Genomic DNA, 19,567 nt, shown 5'->3' with positions numbered 1-19,567 from the left:
TTGCCCACCCAAGGAAGCTAAAATTTGTTCTGTGTGTTCTCAGATGAACACAAGAGACACTTTGACTCTTCAGTGCAGTGTGGAGCCTAACAAAGTTCTGTTTTGTGTCCCAGCTGATCAGCAGGAGGAGAAGAGTCTGACGGAGCAGCAGAGGAACATTTAAGCTACTTGGACTCAGCTCAGCCACTGCAGAGAAAACAATGAGTTCGACACAGAAGGTGACAGATACTAGTGTTAAGAAATACTCCATTAAAAGCTGAAGTACTGATATATATTTTATGCTAAACTAACTGAACCTTGTGCAATATTAATGTAATGTAATAATCATGTAATAATACAATGGCTACATTGTAGAGGTTGACTTTGCCTCTAAAGAGGAAAATGGGCAGGGAAGAGGTTAAAGTGGGATTCAGCAGGATTCAACCCTAAAATCAGCTGTAGTGGCTCAGTGTGGGGAAGAGAATCACAGCTCACAATAATTTCTATTGAGAGCTCCAATAGATTTTTTTAATGTACAGGCTGTGATCAGCTAGCCTGCTGCTCTCTGTGAATTCAACCAGATGTCAGCAGATGTTTCATGAGTTGTCCTGGCTGATTTCCATCCTCTACACCAGCGGTCCCCAACCTTTTTTGCGCCACGGACCGGTTTATGCGCGACAATATTTTCACGGACCGGCCTTTAAGGTGTCACGGATAAATACAACAAAATAAAACTAGTACCGGTACCGAAAAAAAGAAGATTTATTCATAACACACGTGAAAAGACCCAGGAAAACCGAGTTAACGATAAAAACAATAACAAAATAACGTTGAAAACCGATAAAAACCCTGAAAAACATACATTTCACACCTGAGCCTCAACTCTCGCGGCCCGGTACCAAACGACTCACGGACCGGTACCGGTCCGAGGCCCGGGGGTTGGGGACTGCTGCTCTACACTGACAGTACACTGTCTTTATATTAGACACTATACTGTCTGTGAAGGTTCTCAGTCATCCAGGTCATCGTAGTCAAAGGAGTTTGCAAAGAAAAGCGTCTGGACTTCTTTAAGTTGCTTGAAGGCGTTTCACCTCTCATCCGAAGCTTCTTCAGTTCTAAGGTCAAATGGCGAGAGTCCCAGATTTAAACCCAGTGGGAGTATCCCCAAAGAGGGACAAAGGACCCCTGGTGATCCTCTAATCACACCCGCTTTCACACCTTGGCTCATGTGATTAGAGGATCATCAGGGGTCCTTTGTCCTCTTTGGGGATACTCCCACTGGGTTTAAATCTGGGACTCGGCCATTTGACCTTAGAACTGAAGCTTCGGATGAGAGGTGAAACGTCTTCAAGCAACTTAAAGAAGTCCAGACGCTTTTCTTTGCAAACTCCTTTGACTAGACACTATACTGTTGGTATGTGGGTGGAGCTCAGTGAATGAATGTCAGCATCATGAGCTTAAGTTTAAGTTAATCTCTGCTACACTTGATGTAACCTAACTCTGACATGAGCACCAGTCACATACTGTTCTTTACTTTAAATCCATCACAGTACAGTAAACTTACCTGTAGGGCTGCACGATTTTGCATAAAATGAGAATCACGATTTTTTTGCTTAGAATTGAGATGACGATTCTCTCACGATTTTCTTTTCCAATATAAATATTTATTGCACTTATTAACTGCACATCAACTTCGTAACAGTTGAAACTGAACATAAAAACAATAAATAAACATAAAAACAATAAATGCCTCACATTTTGTTGTTGCAGCAAAATGTTGTACTGCTTGAAATTCCGTCTCCACCGTTGCTCGACACTGTGTGTATAGAGCAGGTAGTGCAACAATAGAAAAATAGTTGCGGGACGGCACTGTGTAGCGTTTGTCTAGGGCAGGGGTCAGCAACCTTTAACACCCAAAGAGCCATTTGGACGCGATTTCCACGCAAAAGAAAACTCTGGGAGCCGCAAATACTTTTTGACATCTCAAATGAAGATAACACTGTCTATATATATTTTTTTTACCTTTATGCTTTGTGTGAACAACTAAGGTGTGTTGCTTAAATGCATGAAGTGCTACAGAGAAAATTACATTTTATTTATCTAATTAACACATTTTGAACTTTGCAAAATTCCGCCTAAGTATGTATTTTACCTGGTTAATATGTGTGGCGGGGCGTGGACTGCAGCGCCGCTGCAGCGGAGGCGGACGCACCTTAGCGGTACCCGCAATCACGCCTCGCCGCCTTAACGTCTGTGCCACCTATGCTGTTGTGTTGGTGTGTGTCGGGCTGCGAGCTTTAACACCGGCTGTATGCGTAAAGCAACCGTGTGTGAAAAGTGGTCAATAAAAAGATGCTGAAAAGCGTGTTCATGGAAACATAGTCGGGTCTGCCGTGATGTGTTTACAATGGGACTTCCGCTCCTGAACCTCTGCGCACAGCGTCTGCTGTACGATCGGGACTGTACCAAGTCACTTTCATCTTTACGCACGACTGTAAGCTGTCGTCTGTGAGGCGTGAACGTGTTTGTTTTTGGAGAACAGCTGCTGACATAATGTGGATCCAAAGATCCATAATTGGCCTACCTGGGGTTGAAAGTCTCGCACGGCGTTTCGGCGGGTATATTGGCTTCCGCAAGTGTGACGCTTATTTTGATCGATCAAAAACTAATACAATATAATTTTATATTTATATTTCAATATCACAATAATCTTCCAATTTAGAACTACGAGTTAAAAAAAGAACTAACATAAATAAAATAGACTTTAGCTAATTACTTACAAAAAATTATTTATTTCCCCAAACCACGTGGAGCATGCGCATCCGCATGCGGCTCCGGAGCCGCAGGTTGCCGACCCCTGGTCTAGGGTGTTGATCATTTTCCTAAATCCCTCGTTTTGCACAGTGTTGATGGGAGCCATATCTTTGGTCAGGTGATAAGTAATAGCCTCCGTAATTTCTTTGTGCCTGCGGGAGTTCGACGTGTATAGGGAAGCGCTGTATAAGGTTCCCGTTATTGATGTTTGGGTGGTTGACCGGGACGGATTTTCTCCTGTCACTTTCTCGTCATCCCTGACGTGTTCTCCGTTGTTTTTTCCCTGCCAATTTGAGCATCACGGCACAGCTTCTGTATCACGTGGTATGAGGCTCCGCCCTTGTCATTTGTTGAGCAGGAAGAGTGAGCGCTTGTTTTCATGCAGATTATGTCCCGGATCAAAATGCGGTACAATCGTCGTCGTCTTTCTTTCTTTTTCTTTTTTTTTTTTAAATCGTTGTCATTTGGAAATGAGATCGCACATAAGTATGAATCGAGATCGCGATTTTCTAACGATTAATCGTGCAGCCCTACTTACCTGCTTGTCCTGCACTAACCTGCAGAGGATTTTACTGCAGGCTTTAAATCACACCGGGAGACAAACTGCACACAAACAGTTTGTGTGTTTGCTGATGTTTGTTGGGCTGATAGAAATGCTGCATTTGAAATTACCTGCCACATAAAAAATATTACTCCATTTATTCTCGCTTGGCTTCTGTATTGCTAGCTAGATGTTGAAATACTGCGACTGCAACTTATCAGCACCTGCAGTCGTTCAGGTGCTGTGCCAAAAAACATAAACGCTGGCCCATTTTAACCCCTGACTAAGGCACACAGTTTTGCCTCTTTAATCTCTTATGATTAGTACATGATCAGGATTGGATTTCATGTGTTACTGTTTAGGCTCGAATCGATTTGATCTTTGATGCCCGCAGTGATGAAATAACTCCCCTCAAATGGCTTAAACCAGAAGTTACAAGCCTGTTTTGAAAATGTAAGGAGTAGAAAATACAGATATATATTTTTTTAATGTAGGGAGTAAAAGTTAAAAAACACTCAGGTTACAGTCAGACTCTGACATCATTCTTCACTGAACCAAGCTAGTAACTGTTACATTTGATTCATTATCATTGAATAAATTAGACAATTATAGAAATATATAATAGAAAACAGCAACAGGAAATATAAAAAATATAAAAAAGTACAGACCTGGTAAACATTAATTACTAATCTGAGTGTTAGCATTAACATTTGTGTACAAATGGGCATGATTTTAGAGTGTTTGAACAGTGATTAATTATCTTTAACACCAGGTTGGATGTAATGTGTTACTACTACCAGTAGGTGGGGATAAGAGACCTTTAAGGTGTTTGGTGCCACACTCCACCTTCAGGTTTAAAACTAGTGTTAATGGGGGGAGTTTGAAGCTTCAGTTTGTTTAATGACTGCATTTCACTCACTGCCTCTGTTTGTATCTCTGTCACTGCAGGACCAACATGGACCGAGAAGTCAGCGCTCTCAGGACGCCGACAAACCTCACAGAAGAAAGAGAGAGAAAAAAAACACCTGTGACGAGTGTGGGAAGGATTTTACGAGGAAGTCTGAACTAAAACAACATCAGCTCATCCACACTGGAGAGAGACCGTTCAGCTGTGACTTGTGTGGAAAGTCGTTTTCCTGGAAGAATGCCCTAAAAAGACACCAAATCCTCCACAGTGGAGTAAAAGCTTACAGCTGTGATCAGTGTGGTAAAGCTTTTACTCATAGTAGCAACTTACAGAGTCATCTAGTTACCCACTCTGGAATTAAGGCATACAGCTGTGACATCTGTGGAAAAACTTTCAGCCGGCTATGGAGCCGAAATATACACCTACGCATTCACTCCAGAGAAAATTTGTACTGGTGTGATCAGTGTGGCAAATACTTTACAACAGACGCACAGTTACAAAGCCACATGTTTACCCACACTGAGGAGAGACCTTATCAATGTGACCTGTGTGAGAAGACTTTTAAAACTCCACAGTACCTGAGACGACACCAACAGATCCACACCAGAAAGAGACTCTACAAGTGCAGTTACTGTGAGGTATGTATTTTAATTTTTATCTTGTAAGTTCAGTCTGACTGTTTGGAACAAGTCTGCTCATTAAATTGTGTTAGCATGTTAGCACTTCTACTGCACCGAAGAGTAGCTCTGAGCCATTATTCAGATTTTCATTTCATTTAAGTGTAAGTCAGATGTTACTGTAATATTAAATAAGTATTACTGTAGTATTATGGTGGTAGTATTGTAGTTATTGTTGCCCAGTAAACTGAGTGTGTTAATTGAAACAGTAAAATGTAATTGGACGTCTGCAGAGATGCACTTTATTTCAGGCGATGTTCAGGATAAAAGTGTTGAAGGACTGACTTACACTGTCTTTGTGTCTTTGTTTAGAAGCAGAGCGACACAGATGGATCCACTTCTCAACCCTGTCATCGCTGTGGTGGTGGGAAAGACTTTCGTTGTGACATCTGTGGAAAAACTTTCAGCCAGCTACGGAGCCGAAATATACACCTACGCATTCACTCCAGAGAAAATGTGTACTGGTGTGATCAGTGTGGCAAATACTTTACAACAGACGCACAGTTACAAAGCCACATGTTTACCCACACTGAGGAGAGACCTTATCAATGTGACCTGTGTGACAAGACTTTTAAAGCTCCGAGTCACCTGAGACGACACCAACAGATCCACACCAGAAAGAGACTCTACAAGTGCAGTTACTGTGAGGTATGTATTTTTATTTTTCTCTTGTAAGTTCAGTCTGACTGTTTGGAACAAGTCTGCTCATTAAATTGTGTTAGCATGTTAGCACTTCTACTGCACCGAAGAGTAGCTCTGAGCCATTATTCAGATTTTCATTTCAGTTATGATTTTTGTTTACACGATCATGAAAAACTAAAAATGCTGAAAATTGATATGATGCTGTTATTTAATCTTCAGGCAGCTTCGTGGTATATCATGGTGTTATTATTTCTGCATAAATGGCCTTTGGTTTACAGCGGCTCATTCCTCTGTCAGGTGTAAATGGAATAAAATAAAACATAAAATAAGTACAAAACCAAACCATTCAGTAATCTTCTCTTATGGTTAACAAAGTTGTATCATTACGTAATGATATTGTAGTATTGTAGCTGTAGTATCATTGCTTCCTTATAGTTTTAGTACTTTTAAACATTAGTGTTAAAATATCCATTTAATGTTATAATTACAGTGTCATTGGGGGTAGTAGTGTTTTTCAGCTGAGTGTTATAACTGCACAATTACAGTGTTATTAATGCAGTGTTAAATTAGTATTATTGCAGTGTTACAGTAGTTTAGCATGGGTACCCTAAAAACAGTAGCATGGTCGTACTTAAGTGTAAGTCAGATGTTACTGTAATATTAAATAAGTATTACTGTAGTATTATGGTGGTAGTATTGTAGTTATTGTAGCCCAGTAAACTGAGTGTGTTAATCGAAACAGTAAAATGTAATTGGACGTCTGCAGAGATGCTCTTTATTTCAGGCGATGTTCAGGATAAAAGTGTTGAAGGACTGACTTACACTGTCTTTGTGTCTTTGTTTAGAAGCAGAGCGACACAGATGGATCCACTTCTCAACCCTGTCATCGCTGTGGTGGTGGGAAAGACTTTCGTTGTGACATCTGTGGAAAAACTTTCAGTCAGCAAGCCGGCCTAAAAATACATCAACGTAAACACACTGGAGACAAACTGAAATACTGCAAAGAATGTGGGAGAAGCTTCCCCACATCAAGTAAATTAAAACGACATGAACTCTTTCACAGTGGGCTCAAAAAGCACCTCTGTGATCAGTGTGGGTCATCCTTCACCACTGCAAGTGACCTTAAAAGACACAAACGAGTCCACACAGGAGAGAAACCTTACAAGTGCAGACACTGTGACAAAAGCTTCTCACATTCAGGTCACCGTAACGAGCATGAACGTACACACATGGAAGGAAACTACAGCTGTGAGCAGTGTGACAAGAGCTTCAGTAATCTCAGTTCATACTCCGCACACAAACGATCCCACGTTACTAATAAACTGTTTCACTGTTACCAATGTGCCAAAACATTCACTTCATTATCTGCTCTGTGCAAACATCAGCGCGATCACGCAGGGCTGAAATCGTTCCCATCACAGGATGACAGCGAATCTGAAGAGAGAGAAACATCCTCTTCTGGTTTCAGAGTCCAACTTAAAACCCTGGAGATCAGGCTCCACAGAGTTCAGATCGGCTCTCCTTAAAGTTCTAATGAGGCTATGAATCAAAATGTTCCTGTAGTTCCATTTTAATCTTTATAAATTGTTCTTCTATAGTGTTTGTGTTCAGTGGTTACCTTTTTTTTTCAGTGGTTGGATGAAAAATCAGTTTCCTGTTGTTCAAGTTTTTATTGAATGTATTTTATTAAAGTTCTTAAATAAAGTAAAAAAATGTTAAATAAAGAATTGGTTTAACGACAAAGATTTTGAGCCATGATGTCATTTCCTGTATTTCAGAGTAAAGACTGAAGTGACAAATGGAAACATGTTTACAGTCATGGAATAAACACCGATGGGTCACATGTAGGAAGTACTATTGCTGACCTGATAGACTCGACCTTGTTTACAAAGAAAGAAAGGAACTGATTACATGTGTCAGCAGAGGCTTTCAGGGTTGTTTAGAGTAGAGCTGATAGCCTTAAAGAGAACACGGGGATTATGACAATTTAACACAATGATCTGAGAAAAATCTGTTTCTCTCATTTTCACTGTATTCTGATCAAATTTCCAACATTTTTTTAACATTTCAAAAGAAACCTGCAAATTGTCTTTCTTCCACTTTCGCTCTGCTCTCCTACACTGACGCCTGACTGCTCGGGTGGATTCATTTAACCAGGGCTGAGGAATACGTTTTGGGCGCCTGGTTTTTAATGTGTTCACAGTGTTTAGGGTGTGAGTACAGGTTTCCTGGAACTACAAAAGCAGCTCATCTGGGGTGGACCCAATAAGTAATGTCAGGGTCAGTAAAGATTTTCTTTATAAAAGTGGAGGAGAAGAGAGCAGTGGCGGGGTGGAGCTCGAGCTTTAAACTCATGCACAAGAGAAATGTCAATTACAACCATATGATAACACCAGGTCATGAGTGTGCTCCTGCTGATGTGTAGGGCCTTCAACGGACTGTAAAGGTAAAAAGACTGAATAAGATTTAAAAACTCCTGAGCAAGCAGTCCATCAGGGCAACAGACATGAATATTAAAATCACCAACTATTATAATCCGATCCTGTTTAGGCACAATTTCAGCCAAAAAACATGAAAAGTAATTTAAAAAAAGTCTTTAAATTACTGCACACACAACTGGTTGAGAGCGTCCCAGTTCAAATATGCCACCCAAAAAAATGCTGGGTTAAAAATGACCTAATTTGTAACCAAACGCTGGGCCAAATATGGACCGAGCCAATGGTGGGTTGTTTCAACTTAACAGGGTTTGGTTACTGGTTTGACCCAGCACACTGGGTTACGATAACTATCCAAAAATTGGGTTAAATTGACCAATGTTTAAAGCTGAGGTTACCAAAAATTGGGTCGAAACTCGAACCCATCACAAGGGTTATATTACAATTAACGTTTGGGTTAAGATGTCACAGCCAGGAGGATCAGCAGGGCGCTGATCAGCTGTTTCTGCCTTCCTCTCTCTCTCTCTCTCGTTCTCTTTTTCTCGCTGAGGCGGAACTCATTGCGGGTTCACGCCCTCAGCCCACGCCCCTTGGAGGAAGAAACACCTGAGCCTCATTAGTGTGGCCAGCATTTAAGCCAGGGAGTGACTGCTGTTCTTTGCTGACTCGCATCCCTGGACTGTTTACCTGTATCCTGTGTGGTGAGTGTCAGAGAGAGAGCGCCTGACCGTGTGCGTGGATTGTTTGAAGAGGAGCAAGTGCCTTTTTCCCTGGATTTCCCTGGAGCCCTGTCCCCCCACTTTTGTACATAGCACTATCTCTGCACCTTTTGTGTATACACCCGGTGAAGCGTGTAAATAAATTCCTTGTGAGCTTCTAACCTCGGATTCCTGCGTGTGAGTCCTCCACGTCAACCGTAACATAAGATTTCTACTTATCATAAAAAAAACTAGATTCAAAGCAGATTGTCTCAAAAAATCTTTTTATTGCCATATGACACACAACATAGACACCAAAATTCATAAAAAATATATCAATGAAAGTAAAATGCAATTAACAAAAAAGTATATCATTCATTATATTATATCCATTATTTCAAATCAGTCTTTGGTTACAGCACACGTACATGTTAGCACACATGAAGACATGCTATGTAAAGTCAGCTCTATTTTTAGAACAAATTACATGTAAAAACTTTTAACTTTAAAAAACTGATGAATTGATGATTTTTCAGTGCTTAACATACATCAACACTTTGGTAAAGTGGCAAGAGGGAATCTCCCTCTCAGATCATTTCATACACCTTCGTGAGCAACATTTTACGCTTCCATCACAGCTAAATCAGCCCTCATTCATTTGATCATATTTGGTTCATGTCCTGGGATTCATCTATTCCTGGGATAGATGTTAGTGTGAAGGAATTCCCGAACCTGGGCGCATGACTTTGGGTAACTTGCATCAAAAACAAAAAAAAAAAATTTCTCAACAGGTTCCTTATCAATCAGCCTATTAGTGCTTCCTAAATCTGCTTTTAGAAAAACTCCCAAAGGCACTTTTAAGACACCTTTGACACTGCGTGACGAACTCTGTATTCCTCGTCCACACCTAAACACAAAAACTGAGTTTTATCTCCAAATCTCAATTTTCAGTGATTCGAAACGCTGTTTATATGTGGACGAAAGGCCTAAACACATAGAAACAGCTGCGTTTTCATAAATACCTGTGTAGGTGTGGACGTAGCGTAAAAGAGTTAGTAGAGTATTTTATTACTACCTGTAATTTATTGCAGTTTACTTTTATTTGTTTAATTGTTTACTAAATGTTTGACTCTGAACCGAAGCCTGGTTTTTATTTGAGGTACCAACTATTCAGGCAGTAAATGGCTAATATGAGAACCCAGTGTCTTAAATATCAGTACCAGTGGTATTACAGTTAGCTAACCAAAACTTAACAAACATCAGCTAGCTTATCTCCAGCAGCCATGTCAGAAAGTTCCTTTATAGCCGGGCAAAGCAATGCTAACGTTAACTTTAATAAAATTATTTGTGGCATTACCTGCTGAATGATGTCAATGTCAGGCTGTGTCAGCTGTGACAGAATCTGTTCCAGCTTTTCTGTCATCTCGACCCCTCAGCGCTATCACCGTCCAGATAACCGTCTGTGACCATATCGTTACCGTTAGTTAACATTGACTCGTACACAAAACGAGTTGCTTCCACGTAGTGTGCCTTCTTCCGAAGTATGTGACAGCTGTCAAATATATCAGCAGAGTCTCTCCTGGTAGTTTTAGAAGTTGGCTACCGAATTAGGACAATACCGAGAAGGAAATCTATTTTAAATAGCGGGAACCAAAAATATAGATGCAAGCATCGAAGACTTTTAATTTAACTGTGGTGTGTCAGTACTAGCATTGCATCACCAATTCATTTCAACTCATGACTTCACTGAAATGTCCACACTTTCCAGAACATTCAGTTAGCAAGACTGGAAACTCTAGTGAGCCATTTGTGTCCCCTGGGCAAAAGGTTTGACATGTCTGGCTTAGAAATATAAAGTAAATGCAGAAGTACTACTACCACATTCAAAATATTAATGCTGTGATGAAATGGTACTGGATTCAATGGTACATACTATTAAAATCATACTTAACATGTAAATAAAAATACTCAAGCTGGAGTATTTTGCCAGATAAAGAAACAAGATTGAAAACAAAAACAGTCTCTGTCTGCTCATCTGACAGGCTCTTTGGATGCCCCTCCAGGAGCCTAGAAGCTTGATGCTCCTTGGTGAGGCTCTCTGCTTGCTTGTTGATCAGGGTGTTCTTTGACGTGGCTTTGTTTGTCGTCACATTGCTCCTTGGTGACATTCTTGGACTGCACATGCTGCTCTTCTGTGGGGGTGTCCAAAAAGATCACTAAAAGTAAAACATATTTACTTTCATGAAAATCTCTGACAAAAAAAACTCCTTATATTTAACAGGAACTACACTTTGATATATCCTCCAGTAGTTATTTAATTACCTTACAATATAATTACATAATTTCCTTAGGGATTAATAAAGTATTCTGATTCTGAAAGAAAGTTGAGACAACGTGCTGTGAAATGTTGCTATATTAATTAGATTACCTGAACTTAAATATACAACAGACTTCACTCTTACCCTTAGTCAAAGATAAATTATAAATTCATAAGCCCTTCTCTTCATCTACTACGAAGAAATTTCTTGTAGCAGAAGTGTGCTCCAGATAGGTGGATAGCAGATGTTATTACCTATCTGAAACCTTGTTTTTTTGCCAATAAATAAAATGGGCTTGTAGCCTATAGGCTCAAGTTTCTGCACCTGAAGTTAATAAAACATAGTTGGCACAAATTGGTTAAACACAGCCTGTTGCTAAATGGTAAATGGAATGACTCTTATATAGCGTTTTTCTACTCTCCCGGAGCACTCAAAGTGCTTTATACAACATGCCACATTCCCACCTATTCACACAAGCTTCTTAAGTGTTTCTATTTAAGCATTCAAACACATTCCTACTCATATGAATACATATAGCCACCCCTGATGTATTAGAGCTCAAGTAATTGTTTATGTTTAGCAAAATTTAGATAAAATACTATTGCAGATTGTCAAAACCACATATGATGAGCTGTGTTAATGTGCCAGCAACAAATTATAACAACTTAAAGCTAATATATGAAGCAAAAGAATTTTTACTTTCTGCAATACGGGCAGAATCAATTATCCGGCCAACATTTCTGTTTTTCAGGACAACTTGCCCCCACTGGCTATCCAATGATTCTACTTTTTCTTTTAGCTTTTTTTTGGTGGACAGACTTTCGTAGCAGAGACAACAGGTTCCTCTGCTTGCCTGATTGGGAGTCTGGCAAGATGTGCAGGGCCTGAATTTGGGGCATGTCATGTTGAAACAGAAATTAATACACACAAAAAATGCAGCAGCCAAAAGTCATTGTTTAGTTCTCCAGCAGAACCAGGCTTGGGAAGGGAGCGCCACGCTGTCGAAGACAGCCAGAGATTAATAATAACTAATAATCAGATGCAGAGTGGCATATAAACACATAGCCGGAAAAGTGACATGAGAAGAAGCTTACTGCAGCATAACTAAGGGAGGATTCAGGGTCACCTGGTCCAGCTCTAACTATATGCTTTATCCAAAAGGAAAATTTATCATTTCATCATCTTTATTTATAAAGCAGTTTAAAACAACCACAGCTGACGCAAAGTGCTGTACATTGGAACTAAATAATAAGATTACATAAGATAAAAATAAAATCCAAATAAAAGATAAAAAGTAAAATGATTAATTAGTTAGTTAATAACTAATTTAATTACAAGAGAAACTAAGTCTCACTGAGGCCAGAAGCCAAAGAATAAAAATGGGTTTTAAGACGTGTGTTCAAAAGTGGACCTCTCTAATGTGCAACGCAAAGCAAGTTATTCCATAATTTAGAAGCCACGATAGAAAAGGCCCTGTCCCCTTTGAGCTTCCTCCTGGATCTCGGTACTTCCAGGAGCAACTGGTGAGCTGACCTAAGAGACCGACAGGGTGTGTAGGGATGTAGAAGCTCAGAGAGGTAAGGTGGGGCAAGATTGTAAAACCATTTAAAAACAAACATAAGAATTTTATAATAAACTCTGAAAGACATAGGCAGCCAGTGCTGTGAGGTGAGGACAGGGGTTATATGCTCTCAGTTCCTGTTAGCAGTCATGCAGCGGCATTTTGAACCAGCTGCACACATGAGAGCAACGCCTGACTGACGCCCACATAGAGTTAGAGTAGTCCAGACAGAAAGTAACAAAAGCATGGATCACTGTTTCAAAGTGCTGCCTAGAAAGAAGATTTCACTCTTGTCAGTCACCTTAAATTATAAAAACAGGACTTCACCACTGCTCTAACTTGGCTGTCCAACTTAAAACCAAGGTCAGTAATAACAGGTTTAACATAAACATCCAGGGGTCCCAAATCAACAGAGGAGGACTCACAAGGACCACTAGGTCCAAACGCCAACACCTCTGTTTTCTTTTCATTAAAATTTAAGAAGTTTAAAGCTGTTATGATTTAATGTTGTCAGTGTTTTGTTTTATGTTATGTTTAAGGATTTGTTCTCGTTTCCTGTTTTATTGTGAAGGTCTGCGTCTCATGTGAGTGTGTTCAGTTTTACCTCTGTCTCGTCTTGTTGATTATTCCCAATATAGTTTAGTTCTCCGTTCACCATTTTGTCCATCTCTTTTGTTGTGTTTGCCTTAGTGGCACCAGCCATTTTGTTTAGCCAGCCTGGTTGTCCATTTTAAGATAAAGCCTCTTCTCATCCCACAATCTGGTATCCATCTTCTTTTATGTTGCGGCTATGAGCCGGGTCGTAACAGAATTGGGGGCTCGTCCGGGATCCATCTGTCTTCGCTGGAGGGTCCGAGGGACCGCTTCAGCATTCCGTCTCCGCTGGAGGGTCCAAGGGACCGCTTCAGCATTCTGTCGTCGCTGGAGGGTCCGAGGGACCGCTTCAGCATTCGTCTGCCTTCGCTGGAGGGTCCCGAGGGACCGCTTCAGCATTCGTCTCCCTCGCTGGAGGGTCCAAGGGGCCTGTCCAGCATTCATTCGTCTCCGCTGGAGGGTCCAAGGGGCCTGTCCAGCCAACATTCGTCTTCGCTGGAGGGTCCGAGGGGCCTGTCCAGCCTTCGTCCGTCTCCGCTGGAGGGTCCGAGGGACCGCTTCAGCCTTCATTCGTCTCCGCTGGAGGGTCCAAGGGGCCTGTCCAGCCAACATTCGTCTTCGCTGGAGGGTCCGAGGGGCCTGTTCAGCCTTCGTCTGTCTTCGCTGGAGGGTCCGAGGGACCGCTTCAGCATTCCGTCTTCGCTGGAGGGTCCGAGGGACCGCTTCAGCCTTCCGTCTCCACTGGAGGGTCCAAGGGGCCTGTCCAGCCATCATTCGTCTTCGCTGGAGGGTCCGGAGGACCGCTTCAGCATTCTGTTTCAGCTGGAGGGTCTGAGGGGCCTGTCCAGCCTTCATTCGTCTCCGCTGGAGGGGTCCAAGGGGCCTGTCCAGCCAACATTCGTCTTCGCTGGAGGGTCCGAGGGGCCTGTCCAGCCTTCGTCCGTCTCCGCTGGAGGGTCCGAGGGGCCTGTCCAGCCTTCGTCCGTCTTCGCTGGAGGGTCCGGAGGACCGCTTCAGCATTCCGTCTGCCTGCAGAATAGCGGCCAGTGCCTTGTGCGCTGGTCCTCCAGGACTACAGCATTCATGGCTCTCTAGGTCATGAATCAAACATTTTCATTTGGGGTTAAATGTTTGATTTTTGGGTGGGGGGAAATGTTATGATTTAATGTTGTCAGTGTTTTGTTTTATGTTATGTTTAAGGATTTGTTCTCGTTTCCTGTTTTATTGTGAAGGTCTGCGTCTCATGTGAGTGTGTTCAGTTTTACCTCTGTCTCGTCTTGTTGATTATTCCCAGTATAGTTTAGTTCTCCGTTCACCATTTTGTCCATCTCTTTTGTTGTGTTTGCCTTAGTGGCACCAGCCATTTTGTTTAGCCAGCCTGGTTGTCCATTTTAAGATAAAGCCTCTTCTCATCCCACAATCTGGTATCCATCTTCTTTTATGTTGCGGCTATGAGCCGGGTCGTAACAAAGCCAACCAAGCTTTAATGTCATCTAGACATTTCAAGAGAGGTTTTATGGAGATGCCATCCTTCTGCTTTAGTGGCAAATAAATTTGTCAGTCATCAGCGGAACAATGAACAATGAAAAGAGATCCCATGCCTTCTAAGGCTGAAACCCAAAGGCATTAACCAAATTGAAAAGAGCAGTAGCCCTAAGATTGAGCCTTGTACGACGCCACATGACAGAGAAGCAGAAGATGATTTGGAACCGAGAAGCTGACAGAGAAAGTTCTATTTGCCAAATAAGACTAAACTAATTAAGTGCAGTGCCACCAATAACCACTAGATCATTTAACCCTTTAAGACCTACCATAGAACCAAGTCCGCCAGAGCTTATCTTTATATTTTTACATGCTGTAGTGCCATTTTTGGGAGCATTTCAAGTTGCTATACATCAATACAACCGTTATAGCCCAAATTTTAATAATATGTATGCATTAAGTCCATAGTAACTACATAAATTGCAAAAAAGTGCAATAAAGTACAAAAAAATTGAAAATCGTTTTTGTTTTTTTTCCCCATATATTTCTAGTTAGAGAAATTTAAGAGGTTTATCCCTCAAAACAGTAAATACAAAAAAGTTGCACAAAATAGTTTCCAACAACAGGAAATTTATTTTGAGTGTCTTCATAGTTTTATTTTTGAGATACACCAATTTTTATATACTGCAGGAAAAACGAAAATAAACATTACGGTAAATGGCCTGTATTTGTATAGCACTTTACTAGTCCCTAAGGACCCCAAAGCGCTTTACACATTCAGTCATCCACCCATTCACACACACATTCACACACTGGTGATGGCAAGCTACATTGTAGCCACAGCCACCCTGGGGCGCACTGACATAGGCTTATAAGGCCCTGAGGTAAAAAACCACATTTTCCGCAAAAATGGAAATTTCAGAAAAATCAGTGGAAATTTTAGATTCAGGATCTGACAGACTGATTCATGTTCTACACAGTTCTTACAAGTTCATAGAAATTTCTGTTCAATTAGAACCAAGTATTTGAGTTGATTGTAATTTTTTTACAACTGTTGTAATTTGTGCTTTAACAATTTTTTCATTAAAGGGAAACAAAACATCAATCAAAAACTTGTTCTCTTTTTTATTCTACTTAACTTTATTTTGGGCTACCAAAACCTGAAGCCCGATCCCTGTGTGGTTATATAATTTACCAATGGTCAGGTTCATTTTATATGATATAACTTATATTTACATTTTGGACTTGAGAGAATTGCTTTTAAACTAGTAAAATATCAACATAACATATGTAAAGTTATTCTATTTGATGTTTATTTATGAACAGCCAGAAGGTCCTCACTGGCTCCATGTGTCATTATGTTGCACACTGCTTCACTATCTCTCACACAAACTCACCACAAATCCCACCAATGATTTTCTTCCTTATAAACCACTGAATCAGGTACTAATGAGTGCAGGCGCACACACGCACACACACACACACACACACACACACATAAACACAAACCTACACCTAAATATATAAAATAATTAAAATAAAATTCTTTGGTGAAACAGTGATATTTTTTCTCACCTTCTGTGTTGAGCTCATTGTTTCCCCTGTAGTGGCTGAGCTGATTCCGAATGGATGAAAATATTCCTCTGCTGCTCCATCAGTTTCTTCTCCTGCTGCTGATCAGCTAGGACACAAAAACAGATCTTTGTTAGGCTCCACACTGCTCAACTGTCTCATATGTTCAGGATACATTCAGGATAAACAGGTTAGTTTGCTGTACTGTCATGGATTAAAAGAACTGAACAGTGTGTGACTGGTGCACAGTGACTGTGGTGCTCATGTCAGAGTTAGGTTACATCAAGTGTACCAGAGAGTAATTTAAAGTTCAATTCAGTCTTGTACATCCACAAAGATCAGCAGGTCAGCTGATCACAGCCTGTACAGTAAGAAAGTCTACTGGAGCTCTCAAAAGAAATTATGGTAAGTTGTGATTCTTTTCCCCACACTGAGCCACTACAGCTGATTTTAGAGTTTCTCACCTTCTGAATCCCACTTTAATCTCTTCCCTACTCATTTTCCTGTTAGATGCAAACAGCTTTCTGATTTGACCTCTGTAAATACTTTCTTTGTGAGTTTATGGCCTCAGACACTTATTTTCACTCATCGTATTTCCGTCTTCTAAGTATTAGAAACAAATCCAGTGAATGAAAGCTGGAATTCTGCACTGACCCCTTGCAACCCATCCACCTCTGGTAAACCAGGTCCCACAGCTCCAGACTCATAAACAGCTTCTTCCCCAGGGCCATTCGGACTCTTGACAAACACTGTCGCCCTGCACCCCACCCCTGCCCACCTTCCTACCAATCTGAGCCATATAACCCCAATCCACACAATTTTGTGCCGATCAGTCGATAAGACAAAGGCGACTGAAGCTCTGTTTTAGCCTGGAATAAATGTATTGTTACATTTCTCATAAATGCTTCAGATTGTAGCAATTCTGCCACCACCATGTTGGTTTCTGGATTTAGCTTATATGGATGAAGGGTGGCGCTAGCTAGCTTGGCTAGCAAGCTAGCTACCACTGTGCAGGTGCAACACAGAACTGCTAATTAGCGCTTAGTAACAGACTAATAAAATAACAGAAACTCTGATTACAATTAGCTCATTTAGTAGCTTTCTTCTAATAATAACATTCTTTTCTTCTCTGTGTTTCATTAGCTTTTGCTGATATCTTTCTGTCAATTACTTTAAAGCAGCTTGAGTCGATGTAGTCAGACCTTTTTTTCCAATGGTTTCACAAAAACTTAAGAACAGACACCGAGGAGAGCAACAGAAAACCTCATTTAGGAGCTAAACTCAAGATTAACTAAACTCAGATTACAGTTAGCTCGGTGCTTACCTTTAAATCAGACCCTAAATTAAATTGAGAGAAAAAGGCCATAAAGCGGGACGCGGCTTCTTCTTCTTCTTCTTTTGGGTGTATTGGCGGGGTGCATTACCGCCACCTGCTGGACTGGACTGTTCGTGTCCTGAAAGTCATAATTTGGCCACGGACTTGTTGGAGTTTCTGTTGATAAAAAAGATGGAATTCAAGGATCTCGTGATTTGGGTTCATGGTTTTCACCGTTTACTCTGCAGTTTTCTGCCAGTGTATAGCAAACCCCATCATAAATAATTTAATCTTTGTTACAACTCTAGCTACAATTGACCGGTGTTCCCTGTGTGCCTCACATACAGCTCCAGGACAGTAACCCAAACAACTCCAAACACAACACTATGCTTACTGAACTTAATTGATACATTTCTTTTTTCTTTTCTTTTATTTGAGTATACTATGTTGACATTTGAGCCTGACATTCGTCCCTGTTGCACTGACATGTGACACTGTTAAAAGGAGTCTGTGGGTGTTTTCCATGACTTGATCTATAGTTCCTGCTTTGGGTGCGTGGTGTCTTGAGTTCAAATACCTGATAAGTCCACACAGAGACTCACTCTTTGCTACTTGTATTGATTAAAGTTCTTAAGGTTAAAGACTCCTACATCTAAATTCTGATTAGTTACCTTAGAAAATAAGTGCAATAGGATGTGTGTGCTGTACTAATGGAGACACATATTTAAACCACACAGAGTGGAGGTTGGTTTGCTAAAATAAGATGGACAAGAAGGTGATTGGATTACAGTAGCAGCAGCCAAACACCCAGGAAAGCAGGCAGATGAATGACTACAGATCTTCCTTACTGAACTTATGCATAAGCTTCATTTAATTTCTGCTCAGCATGTGGACTGAGTGTTTTGTTTTGTTTTGTAGCCCATCTTATCCAAATTGTAGTTTCATAATGGTGAACATCATTGTTAAGGACAGGCTAGTTTAAGGTCTATCCAAATCTCACTGAATGTCTCTTCTCTTTTCCTACGTCCCTAGCAAATCCCCTACCAACTTTTCAAAGAGGTTAGGAATTGGAGATCATAGGTACTTTTGGCATGCACTGCTGGTCTCCACCACTACTCCTCACCAGACTGTTATCCTGATGATCTGGTTGTAGCGCAGAGCTTTTACATACCCGATTTCTCAGTGTTGATCAGTTACTTATCTTTGTGGGAGGTTAGGTTGCACTGTGGCTAAGTTGGTTAACGTGCCAGTCTAGAAAGCAATATAGTAAGCCGGAGGTCCTGGGCTCAAATCCCAGCAGTGCCTAAAAGATAGTAGATGCTGTCTGTCTGTTCTTAGTTGTCAGGTCATTGTACAGAAAAATGATGGGACTTCTTTAAGGGACAACTCCTACTAGGGTTAAAAAAGCAGCCCTTTGCTTTTAGAACTGAAGAAGCCTTTTGGATGAGAGGATTCATTGTTTGTTTTCTTTGTTCACTCTGTATAATGAGAGCAGGTCATTTCTTCTCAGGTAGAACTGCGATAATAAGAACAGTATATTGCTCATCAAACTGGGTGTAACTGAGCTTTTAACTGAGAATTAATTTGTCTGAATGATTTTTTTCTTGTATTTTGGAAACTTCTTCTCACACCTCTTATTTGACCCTAAATAAGGTGTTCAGTGAACATCTGTGAATTGCAGCTGCAGGTAACATAGGTAAAACACAGACGAAACCTGGATCAATTGCTAACTAAACAAGGACTGCATACATTTTCATAGAGTTAACTAAGGACCACGTGGGCTCCTATGGAATTTGAAAGCAGGCCCCCTCTCACCCAAAGCCAGAATCAAATCCCTAAACCAAACTGACAGACCTGTGTCACCAAGACAGAAGCAGACTCCGGGTGGAGCACTCTCAGCTCAGCTTTTATTCAATGAAAACTGCTTCAGCAGCAGTTTAATAATTTGTAATAGCTTCAATAATAATAATAATAACAAATTGCATTATTTCTGCAAATATTGCTTTTGAATCATCCTTAAAAAAGACAGAAA

The 19,567-nt window shown here is 40.8% G+C and overlaps 1 protein-coding gene and 1 long non-coding RNA gene across 2 annotated transcripts; one reads left to right on the top strand and one right to left on the bottom strand.

Moving 5' to 3' along the window:
• Nucleotides 1–200: 200 nt before the first annotated feature.
• On the top strand, nucleotides 201–7,292 carry LOC120441986 (zinc finger protein 883-like). Its single transcript, XM_039617673.1, has 4 exons — nucleotides 201–218; nucleotides 4,283–4,879; nucleotides 5,231–5,566; nucleotides 6,406–7,292. Exons 1-4 carry the CDS (start codon nucleotides 201–203, stop codon nucleotides 7,084–7,086), a joined length of 1,632 nt encoding a protein of 543 aa, XP_039473607.1. The 3' UTR covers nucleotides 7,087–7,292.
• A 1,681-nt stretch (nucleotides 7,293–8,973) lies between these two features.
• On the bottom strand, nucleotides 8,974–17,614 carry LOC120442013. Its single transcript, XR_005614460.1, has 3 exons — nucleotides 17,545–17,614; nucleotides 16,224–16,329; nucleotides 8,974–10,909 (listed from the first exon to the last, which is right to left on the bottom strand). It is a non-coding gene; the product is annotated as an uncharacterized LOC120442013 (long non-coding RNA).
• Nucleotides 17,615–19,567: the final 1,953 nt, after the last annotated feature.

This window comes from Oreochromis aureus, linkage group 9 (assembly GCF_013358895.1).
Source record: "Oreochromis aureus strain Israel breed Guangdong linkage group 9, ZZ_aureus, whole genome shotgun sequence".
Lineage (NCBI taxonomy): Eukaryota > Metazoa > Chordata > Actinopteri > Cichliformes > Cichlidae > Oreochromis > Oreochromis aureus.
This window is presented reverse-complemented; position numbering and strand designations above follow the sequence as displayed.